Source organism: Nicotiana attenuata, chromosome 1, assembly GCF_001879085.1.
Source record: "Nicotiana attenuata strain UT chromosome 1, NIATTr2, whole genome shotgun sequence".
NCBI classification, from domain to species: domain Eukaryota; kingdom Viridiplantae; phylum Streptophyta; class Magnoliopsida; order Solanales; family Solanaceae; genus Nicotiana; species Nicotiana attenuata.
In genome coordinates this window covers 58,618,588-58,630,608 of record NC_031989.1, presented here as the reverse complement: position 1 = coordinate 58,630,608, position 12,021 = coordinate 58,618,588, and the positions used below count along the sequence as shown (strand labels likewise).

At 37.6% G+C, this 12,021-nt stretch overlaps 1 protein-coding gene across 1 annotated transcript; it reads right to left on the bottom strand.

Moving 5' to 3' along the window:
* LOC109236456 lies at positions 2,716–3,608 on the bottom strand. The gene is made up of 2 exons (XM_019402639.1): positions 3,444–3,608; positions 2,716–3,156 (listed from the first exon to the last, which is right to left on the bottom strand). The coding sequence occupies exons 1-2, from the start codon at positions 3,606–3,608 to the stop codon at positions 2,716–2,718; spliced, it is 606 nt and encodes a 201-aa protein (XP_019258184.1).

Below are 12,021 nucleotides of genomic sequence, written 5' to 3'. Positions count from 1 at the left end.
ATCATCATATTTCACAATACATTTTTCATATCAGATGCAGGACAACATTTCTACAAATTTACTACAGTTAAACTACAATTTAACTACCTTAATCTTAATATTTACTACAAATTATCTCTAATTTAACTAAGTTGTACGCATTTATTGTAACAGAGAAGGAAACTATGCATGTTGGCTCTCCAAAACAGGAAGCTAATATTGGCATTCCAGGAGACCAATTGAATGAGGAGAAGGAGACTACAAAAATGCAATCTCCCATTCAACAAGAAAACGTTATACAACAGGGAAACGATTGCTGTGAACATTTCAGTGGAGGTGAACCAGCCGACTACATTAATGATACATTATAATTGTAGGAAAAAAACAGGTTTTGACAATTTGTTTCAACTTTCCATAAACAACTGATGCAACATGTCTTTTATCCACTTTTTTTTTAAAATTTTGGAGGTGAACCAGCCGACTACATTAATGTAGGTGATTCAGACGACTGCAGATCTGAAAAAAGGGAAGTAACACTCGATGATTTTGAGCTGCCAGAGAACTTCTCCCAAATTGTTAAGTTCGGCGAGCCTATCAAAGATGAAACAACCCCTGTGTATCAAGGAAGAACAAAGCAGCCTGGAGAGCATGCCAGATCCCCTTTCCTCCCTTTGTACAGTTCTAGGGGAAGCATTTCTGTTGGACCTCCAATTTTCCTCATCAAGCATCCATTTACTGGGGTTATTAGCGACGATGTTGATCCTGACTTGTTGGAAGAATTCAATAAGTGGTTATACTTTGGTACCAATAGGTTTCAAAGAGGTTAGATTATAAAAAGTTTCATGTTTTCAAGTGCATTCAATTTTTGGATTTCCAGTTGAATCTACATATTTATTGTAATTACTATGTGTTTAAATAGGAGGAAGGCACCTTATTCTATAAAAGATAACCGGCTTAAGGTGGTTTGATCTTGAAGTGTACAAAGTTGATAAAAAGGAGTGGTTTTATACTTTGGCACATCCCGGACAAGTCCTCAATGACACGGTAAACACATACCCTGGCAGAATTTAATGATTAGCTGTAGTATTCTATTATATAAGAATATTGTACTTTTTTTGTTTAAAAATTGTAATAAATTTGTATGAAGTAGTGTGAAATAGTGAACTCTATTTTTTATTTTGCAGCACATTGATGTTATTTTATACTATTTGAGGAGGAGAGGAAAGTATGGTCCTCAAAACAAAACACGGTTTACAACCACTGACTGTATGTTCAAGACTAGAATTGAACAAATTTATCAAAGGTACATTAATGCTCCTACCGATAAGAAGCTTGCTGCTGTCAAACCCCAGGACATCATATCAGAATACATATTGGGTTACTAGCTACTTGCAAATGTTGCATGGGATCAAGTTGATTTTGTCATTATGTCCATAAAAATAGTGGAGAAATTTTATTGGTTGTTGGTTGTGTTTGACATTACCGATAAGGTTCTATATGTTTATGATTCTATGGTATCTTCACACAATCACATCATTGTTGAAACTGTTGTCAACAAGTTTGCTGTTATGATCCCCCTCTACTTGTCATGCACTGGCTTCTATGGCAAGCGTTTAGACATCAACTACAAGAACACAAAGGCATACATTGAAAAAGGTGTTACTGACCCTCTTGACATTCAGTGGTTGGTCGGTGAGATACCCCAGCAAAAAGAGGGATCACTGTATGAAAAAGTTATTTTTCCTTGTATTTATTTAACAGATTTTATTTTACACTGAATGCTAAATCTTCTCCCCTAATTTCTTTTTACAGTGACTGTGGTATATATGTTGCGGCATTTGCTGAATATGTCAGCATTGGAGAGCTATCGATTTCAAGGCCTTTCTGATATTGATCAATACCATAGACGCTATGGAGCGCTGCTTTGGGATTATGCTAGGAAAAAATAAGAGATTGGTGCAATTAGTGAGAGTGAGGTGACTGGCAGATTAGCAAGAAGAAAAGGTGTACCAACTGTGAACGAGAGAACACAAGTCCGGAAGAAGAAGAAGAATTAGTTGCTCTTTTATGTAGAAAAGTTGTAGTTAAATTGTTTAGTGTAGCTGGTTTGTAGTAAAGTTATAGACAAATTGTTAACTAAGAACAAGTCAGTTGAAACTTATTTGTAGTAGACTTGTGCTACATTTTTTTACCTTTTGTTTTGTTATTTTGTCCAGGAAACTGCTACTTAGAATGGAAAACACTATGGAGAGCCTTTTTTGGTTCAAAGTTGTTAGTACTTGATTCTACTACTTCTGTTTTGTGTTGTTACCTTTTGTTTCATTATTTTTAGCATATAATTTCTTTACAACTTAACTACAATAATGAAGTGTCATTATGTATTAAGGCAGTGGGCTGGGGAGATATTGATGTCCCTAGGGTTCGGATTTGCAGATGTTCCTCATTTGATTAGTCTGTCTAAGAGTGCTGTAACACCTGCTGATCTTATATGTGAGTTTGCGAAAATTGGGAATGTCGTTCCCATTCTCTTAATGTTGCTGTGATGAATCCACCCTAAGGCTGTTTGGCTGAAGAAATGTAGTTGGACAAAACAACTACAAACCAATTGCACTAAGAGTTGAAAATATTATAGGAGACAGTCTATATTCAATTTATCAACACAATTACAACTCAACTATAATTCTCCAGAACACCTCAACACAATCTATCAAAAAATGTTAGTTACTTTATCACTTTTTATTTGGTTTTGGGAGCATTCTTACAAGATCTTTTGTTATGCTCTTCTAGCCTGCAGTTTTCACATGAAACCTTGTACATCTTTGCTTTTACTTCATCATATGGTTTGTATCTTTGTTTCTGAGGTCTCCCTGGTTGTCTTTTCCCTGTTGGTGGCTTTACAACTTCTTCAGCTACATGTTGTGGCACATTCCATTTGCTTTCGTCAGGCAGCGGGTCTACTGCTATTTCATAAGTCTTCGAAAGACTCTCCCTCGTGTTATAAGGAGAACAATAGTTTTCATAAGACTCATCCCTGTGCCTCAAGGCCGCCAAAGCATGTGGACAAGGAAGTTCGTCAAGTTGGAACTGTCCACAACTACATCTCTTATTTTGAAGGCAAACAATAAAGCGCTTCACACCATCTATCACTGTATGGATGTGTTCTGTGGAAGCCCTCACCTACATTTTCATTACAAACACACAACAAATTTTCAGCAACATGTACAAAATAACTATAATTTTTCAACAAGTTATCTACAATTAGCAGTATATATTTAGTTTTATAGAATCGTTGATCGATGTTACTAGATATAGCTTACTCTCATCTTCTGCTATAATGTCCTGTTGTCCTCCAACTCTTTGTTATATTGTTTCCCAAGGTACGTGAATGTACCCTTTGCTTTCGATAACTTTTCATTATTCCAACTTTCAAGAAGAGTCCTCATGTACTCTAATAGTTCTACTACGGGCATCTCTCTTGCATCTTTTGTTACAGCATTCAATGACTCTGCAATGTTTGATGTTATCGTCCACGTTCCATTAAGTGTAGCATGTACCGGAGACCATCTGTGATAGCCAATATCGTATAGGTATGCTTTAACACGCGGGTCGATCTCTTCAATCTTTGACATTCTTTCATTGAGTCCATCAATTGTGTATGATCATGCCGTGGCAAAGTACAATTCGCTTAACTTTAGATGACCCTTCTTGAACCTTGAGCTTACATTTGTCCAAATATGCCACATGCAGGCATAATATGGAATGCTGGTATAAACAGTAGATGTTGCCTTCAAGATACTCTCTTTCCGGTCCGAAACAACACACATGTTTTGTTTTTCACCATACGCATCTTTGAATCGCTCAAAAAACTAATTCCATGCTGCATCATTTTCTGAATCAACAACAGCGTATGCCATTGGTAATATGCTACCAATCACACATGTGGCAAAAAGAAAATCAATTTCTGTAATAAAACTTGATAGTATAAAAATAACATACTGAAAACAAATTTACATTAATATTTCTACAATTAATCTACAATACCTGCTGCATCCGTTGCGCTAGTTGTTAACACTATTCCCCTATATCCGACTTCAAGAAGGTGCTATCAACTACTACAACTGGCCTACAATACTCCCAACCCTTGATGGAAGTACTAAGCGCAACAAATGCGTACAAGAAACAATCATCTTCGGCCTTCTTCAATTTAACTACCGTCCCCGAATAAGTCTTCTCCAGAATATACAAATAACTTGGCAAGCGACTGTAGGAATCAGCAGGATGACCTCTCAAAAATTCCAAAGCCTTTTCCTTTGCTCTCCAAGCTTGCATGTATGTTAAGTTCACACCATGATCCAACAACATATCAGTTTGTATGTCCTTTAGTGCGTATATTGTCTTAGGATCCACATATTTTTGCATCACCATGCTGCCAACTGCCATGGCAGTAGGTTTTCGTTGTATGTTTGTGTTGTCCATCAAAGAGCATGTGTGCAAGCTGTAGAATTTTTGAACCTTGAACAATGCTGATTCGTTTATGCTGGTGGACTTGAAGTGCCATGTACAATTGTCCCTAACACATATCAGGCAGTAGCTACATAATAAAAATAATTTAAAAATTATTATGAAAAATGTATCTACAAAATAATAGGATAATTAAGCAAAAACATCTTATATTAAACAAGTTATTTACAAGAAAACTACAAATTATGCATAAATTATATACAAAGAAAGTACAAACTGTACATGGCAAAAAAACATAAATACTACAAATTAAACAAAAATATGAATTTGACAATTGAACTGTTCATACCTTCTTGCGCTAGATCTCTTCACCCTAAATTGGAACTTATTCATGACAGAATAGTGCTTCATTGCATTGACAATTGTTTGCTTGTCTTGTAAACTTGGCCTACTTCAATAACATTTGGAGTATGTTCTGTTATGATGATACTTTCATATTCCACAATCTTTGGAGAGATCGGCCTATCAATCAACTTCATTGTTCCCGATGAACCTGTACTCAATTAAAAGTATATACAATTCAGGAAATATATTGTAGCTAATTTGTAGTAAAATTATAGAACAATTGAAATTAAGTACTTCAATAGTCATAGCAGTTGAACCACATTTGTTATTGTAGTATAATTGTAGATATTGTGTAGAATAATTGTGTTAAACATGGAACTGACAAAACATCACCACTAAAAATACAGAGCAAACCTGCATTTGTGCTCGAACTAGACATACTGCAATCCAAATGGAAATCACGCACTGTTATATACAGCGGATACATTTCAAAGCTTTTGTTTTCCTTTTTCGTTTCCATGTATACTCGAACTCCCATATCGTTCCTAATTTCCGTTGGAGGACAATGTTCATTGACAATGTATTTGATTTCGATGATTTTTTCGAAGGTATCGATCATTAGATGCTCTGCAATTGCAGAAATCAACTGACTGTAATTTGAATCCTCGCGCACTACAATTCCATCAACATTAAAATCGTTGTGTCTCCCAATGCTATCCCAATGACTATTTAGCTGAAGCATAATAGCTAAATTTGACATTATATCGCGGAATTCAATACAATTCAGGATAATTGTTTGCAATTATTTTTCTAAACCTTTGCTTATGGTTTTGAAACGAGAGGAGACAGAGAAAACAGAGAACTGAACTTTATTGTGCAATGGTAATGACAGAAAATAGGTGTAATGGCAGGCTTAATTAAATTGTGAAGATTGCGTCTGTAAAATATCCGAAGAATCCGGAGTGATCCCAGATTCCCGCATCTAAAAAGGAAGGCTACTGTAGAAAAGATTCTACTTTAAATAAATGTATATATTTTTTAGACAAAGCTTGGATAGGTTGGGTAATTTAGTAAACATGGATATTTTTTTGGTAATAAAGTTTCTAATTTTGTACAGCTATGTAAAAATAGGGGTGTACATAGGTCGGGTTGGTTCGGATTTTATGATTACCACACCAAATCAATTTTGTCGGGTTATTAAATCTAAAGACCAAACCAAACCAATAAAACTCGGGTTTTTTAATCTCGGTTTTTCTCGAGTTTTCTCGGGTTTTCGGGTTATTCGAGTTTTTTTCTGGTAAAATCTTCGTAGAACAAAACATATAACTTGTGCTAAAAATATTTCTTTAATCCTAGTAAGATATAACTATATAAAGTATCTTCCAAGAAAATAATACAAAATATGACATGTGTCATGGCATTATCCTAAGATATTCAATAATAAAAACAATAAAATTATGTAATATAAATATTGCTAATTAAAAAACCATAATAAAAATAAACATAATCTAAAAGCACTAAGTCATGCTAAAGTAAGTAGACTAATAAAGGAGTATTAATTACATGATTAAACGCTAAAGAAAAGATAAAAATAGGTTATGCATTTTTACCTAAATTATTGCAAAATAAAAAATAGATATTCAATACATTCCCGTTCGTAATATTGACTATTGAATTGAATGTCTTTTGTTAGCATTAGTATTGATTTAATTTTAGTTTGGATTTTTGTTAGCATTATTTAATTGGGGAAAAAACATGATTAGTCAATATTTAAGAAAAAAATTCAGAATCTTAGCAGGAATAAGCAATTAACAAAACTGGCAGCTAATTAACTACATTCCTGACAGAAATATAATCAATTAATTAATGGATCTCTCAATCCTTCCCATGTTTCGTTGCTTAGTTTTAGTTGTAGTCCTAAAAATGCTGAAAGGTAATTAATGTGAAGTTACTGCATTTAGCTGATTTATAGGAATAAAATTGCGCAACCGTTAGACCTCATTATTGTTGTCACGATCCCGGTTCGCCCTCCGTGAACCATCGTGACGGCACCTAATCTCTATGACTAGGTAAGCCTAACAATGCGTAAAATAACAACATTTGCGGAAGAAATAACTGAAAAACCGAAATAGTAAAATAAAACAGTGTTTGAAATGCCGCTCGGCATACACAATATAAACTCTCGAAACTAATAACATTTTCCAAAATCCAGAATCTCATGATCACAAGCTTTTGAATGTCTAATAGTATCTAACTCCAGAATATCTAACAAGAAAGGAAATACAGAAGGGCTAATACTTAAAGCAAGAGTAGAAAGGGACTCTTCGGTCTACGGACGCGGCAGATATACCTCGGAGTCTCTACAAGCGCCTCGCCTCATGCGTTGTAAGTCTGAGTCGCAGTACCTGGATCTGCACATGAAAAACATGCGCAGGAAGGGCATGAGTACACCACAGCGGTACTCAGTTAGTGCCAAGCCTAGCCTCGGTCGGGTAGTGACGAGGAAGGTCAGGGCCCTACTGAGGTTAAAGGAAATACAAGATATTGTTGATACCCAATTTTTTCCCTGTATCTTTCTTAAATATGCAAAATACCTTCAAAACGGTCTATATATGCATATATAAGCATATCCCAAGGTTTCATTATTTTTCCTTAATTTTTCGAAGATTTTTAAATCAATTTACTGCCCTATTTTATCAAGAAAAATCAATAATTATCTCCAAAATTATCATTTTTTGGTGATTCATTATTTGATTCTCATGTTATACTAAAATATAACTAAGATATTGTTTTTACATATTTTTTGCAAATTTATTTAGTATTTTTAAGGATAAAATTGCATAATTGCAATATTAGCCATTTTTAGGTTTAAATTCGTCTCATGTTTATAAAATGGGATTTCATATTTTTAAATTGATAATTATATATTATAAATAATTTTAGTGCTTTCAATTTGTTTTCAGAAATTTATTTACTATTTTCTATAAATTAAATGGGAAAAAGGGCTATTTAACTTATAGCCAGATTTGGCTTTCTAATCTAGCCTAATTAAACCAGCCCATATCCCCTAATTAAACCAGCCTAAAGACCCAAGCCCAATCACTAAATCTACCCGACCCAATCCGATTAAATCTTGGCCGTTGATCAATTTTGATCAACGGTCCAGATCCTTTCTTACCAAATTAAACAAACGACCCCCCAAACCCCTCTCATTCCTCACTCAACCGACTCTCATCTCTATCTCTCTATCTCTGGTTCTCTCTAGAACCTTCCCCTTTCCCCTCCGCTCCGATGAGCTTCACTCGCCTTCTCCGGCCACCTCCTGGCCTGAATCTATGGTGGTCTCACCACCTACCAGCCTTCTATGGTTCCTGTACGCTTGGTTGCTGAAGTTTCATGGCTTGACCACGAAGAAGCTTCATCCAGACATTGCTTGATTCAAGTTTTATGGCATCTCCGGCCTTGCTCCGGCAAGCCATGTCTGTTTCGAGCATGACCTCTACTCCTCCTGCTTAGATCAACGACTATCCAAGCCTTTCTCACCATTTGGGTTCCTCTGAAACCGTAGTTTTTGAGGTTCTTCTGAGTTATTTAGATCTGATCTAGATCCGTGTTTTCCCTAAAACTTATAAACGACTTCTTGATATTTCTTTCAAAACTATGCTTTCAAAACCTTTATTTTTCCGATCTAGGGTTTTTGAGTTATTTAGATGTTTCTCTGATTTTCTTTTTCTCTTGTGTGCTTCTTCTACTATGTTTCTTATTATGTTTCTTCTACCGTACTCTTGTTTCTTCTACTATGCTTCTTTATATGTTTCTCCTACTGTGCCCTTATTAATTTCTCCTACTGTGTTCTTATTAGTTCCTTCTACTATGTTTCTTTGAGTTCTTCTACTGTGTTTCGCATGTTGTTCTTTTACTATGCTTCTCATGAGTTCCTGCTACTGAAAAAGCATGTTAAAGGTCTCAGTTCTTTTCTGAGACCCCTGAACCTGTTTCGATTAGTATCTTTTTCCTTGATTACTTGTCCTCTCATCTCCGCACTCGATTGATGATAAAAACCCTAGAATTTGGGGGTACATCCGAGTTTTGAGACCATTAGCTATGTGGTATGCTTGTCCTTCATCTTGGAAATTGTTTGATTTCAGAAACCCTAACTATTTCGAGTTTCTAAATTTGTTTCCTCTGTTGCTCAACTGAATCTTGAAATCTTTGTTTCAATCTCTATTTCTTTAGGCAATTCTGATTCTCTACTAAACTCTTCTAAGGTCCTTATATGTCACGACCCAATTCCCATACCCGGTCGTGATGGCGCCTCTCGTGAAGACAAGGCCATCCAACTTACCCAAATCATTTCTTTAATAGCTACTAAACATAAGTGAATAGAATAATACAACTTAACGACCATAATAATCAGTATTTTCAACCCCACATAACCCGACCGGGGTGTCACAAGTCACGAGCATCTAAGAAGTAGGAACACAACTACAGGGTCATATATATATAAAATGAAATCTGGAATCCCAAAGATGAAGTCCGGTGCCGCGAACGCTGGCGGTCACCTTGCTCAGCTACATTAGTATTACCTTCAGTCCGCTAATCACCCGCTACCGGGTGAACAATACCTGCAACTGCACGCGAGGTGTAGGGAGTAAAGTGAGTACTTCTAACTCAGTGGTAATAAGAGTAAATAATAGCTGAGAGGCAAGAAATCACGTAAGAGCACTCCATCATGCTATATAGGACAGTACAACCCTTTTTAGAAAACAGTAAGACCGTGAAAAATCCTTTAGAAAATATCTGGCTCAGTTTCAAAACCTCTTTTGAAAATATCCTTTTCCAACAGTCAAGCATATGAATGCGTTATCGAATAGTGCAAGTCCGCACATAAGTTAGCCCCTCGGGCACAACACTCTATTAACAAATAACACCAGGGTATCTGGTACGCAGTGCAAGAACAGCATGGATGCCAATGATATGAGAGTGCTGAATGTCATGCCACGTAGTACAAATAGGAAACAATGCATGAATGCAATGCAATGCACATGACCGCTGCGGCGTGCAGCCCGATCCATTTGGGTACCCGCGCTCACTGTGGGGGTTCAGACTCCGGAGGGGCTCCTACAACCAAAGCGCAATATCAATATAACACCGCTGCGGCGTGCAGCCCGAGCCATCCATATATCCAGAAATCACTATAACACTGCTGCGGCGCGCAACCCTATCCATGCTCAGTCCAGAAATGCACATAAGCCCCTTGGGCAATAATAAAATAGCAGTTCTCAGTTCAAAACGTCAGTAAAATATCATTTAAGTTTCCAAATCATGAAAAATGGCTGAATTGGCAAAACAGTATTAAAACCCTGGACCGAGATCAAATAACTTGCAAAGTAATGCAAAATAGTGATATCAATCCCTGAAGGATTCAAATAATCGGCACGAAGCCCAAAACATGGCAATCAGCCCAAATCATGATGATAACAAGTAGTTTCAGTCACATACGTAGTAATTTCATCAATCGGGACGGACCCAGTCACAATCCCCAACGGTGCTCTACCCCACGCTCGCTATCCGGCGTGCAAGTCACCTCAATACAGCACTATGATGTGCAGATCCAGGGTTTCAAACCCTCAGGATATCATTTACAAGTATTACTCACCTCGAACCGGCTAAACCTCAAGCCTGCGGCGCCTTTGCCCCGAAATCGGCCTCCACGCGCGTCGAATCTAACCAAAATCAGAGCGAATGCATTACAATATGCTAAGGGAACAATACCCAATCGAAAACAATCGAAGAATAGCAAAAATCTCGAATCTAGCAAAACCCGAGCCCCGAGCCCCGAGCCCCGAGCCCACTTCTCGAAAAATCAGAAAGTTAACATCAATGGGTTCCTCACCTCGCCACGAGTCTATACGTATAAAATTTACCAAAATCCGAGATCAAATGCTCCCTCAAATCCCAAATTTAAATCTCAAAATTCCAAGCCCTAGTTCATCAATTTTAGGCTTAATTCCATGAATTTCTAGGTTAATTTCACATAATAATCATGTTTTTAACTCAAAAATCTTACCTCCAATAAACTCCAGTCGAAACCCTCTTCAATTGCTCCCCAAAAAACTCTCAAGATGTTCAACAATGGTGAAAAATATCCCAAGCTCGCGGAGGAAATATTTATAATTCAGCCCAGCACTTTCGCTTTTCCGGTCCCCTTTCCGCTTATGCGGGACCGCTTCCGCGTCCTTTATTCCGCTTCTGCGGAAGTTCCATTCTCGAACCAAACCGCTTCTGCGGTCACAACATCGCATAAGCGATTCCGCTTCTGCGGCTACACTATCGCTTCTGCGGAACCAGCGCCCAGCCTCTTCACCGCTTATGCGGTAAATCCATCGCTTAAGCGTGTCCGCTTCTGCGGTCCAAGACTCGCAGAAGCGAATATACCAGCTGCAGCAGGCTTCAGCAATATGCAAATTCCAAAACTCTCCGATTAACCATCCGAACTCACCCCGAGGCCCCCGGGACCTCAACCAAAAGTACCAATACATCCTAAAACATCATTCAAACTTGTTCCAATCATCAAAACACGTCAAACAACGCTAAAACCATCAAATTACATCAAACCCAAGCCTAAATTCTTTAAAAACTTCCGAAACACGCATTCGATCAAAAACCCTACCAAACGACGTCCGAATGACCTGAAATTTTGCACACATATCCAAAATCACCTAACGAAGCTACAGCAACTCTCGGAATTCCATTCCGACCCTCGGATCAAAATCTCACCCATCAACCGGAATTCGCCAAAATACTAACTTCGCCAATTCAAGCCTAATTCTACACCGGACCTCCGAAATCAATTCCGATCAAACTCCTAAGTCACAAACCATCTCCCGAAGCTAACCGAAACACCAGAAATCACATCCGAGCCCTCTAACTCCTAAGTCAACGCCCGGTTGACTTTTCCAACTTAAGCCTTCTTAAAAGAGACTAAGTGTCTCATCTTCTACCAAAACCAATCCAAATCAACTATGACACACCAAATACTGATAATGAAACATGAAGATGCATAAAATGGGGGAAACGGAGCGGTAACTCATGAGACGACGGGTCGGGTCGTCACATCCTCCCCAACTTAAACCATCGCTCGTCCTCGAGCGTACCCAGAGTTGTTCTAGAAGCCAACCAATAGCTGAATGCCCTTACCAATCATATACCCGGGGTGATCCCCCGTCACCCTAT

Excerpts from the sequence above, each read along its gene's own strand:
- LOC109236456 (XM_019402639.1), bottom strand. The coding sequence starts at position 3,608 with ATGTCAAAGATTGAAGAGATCGACCCGCGTGTTAAAGCATACCTATAC. Across the intron at positions 3,157-3,443 it reads AAGATGCAAGAGAGATGCCC|GTGAGGGCTTCCACAGAACA; the intron begins GTAGTAGAACTA and ends ATGAAAATGTAG.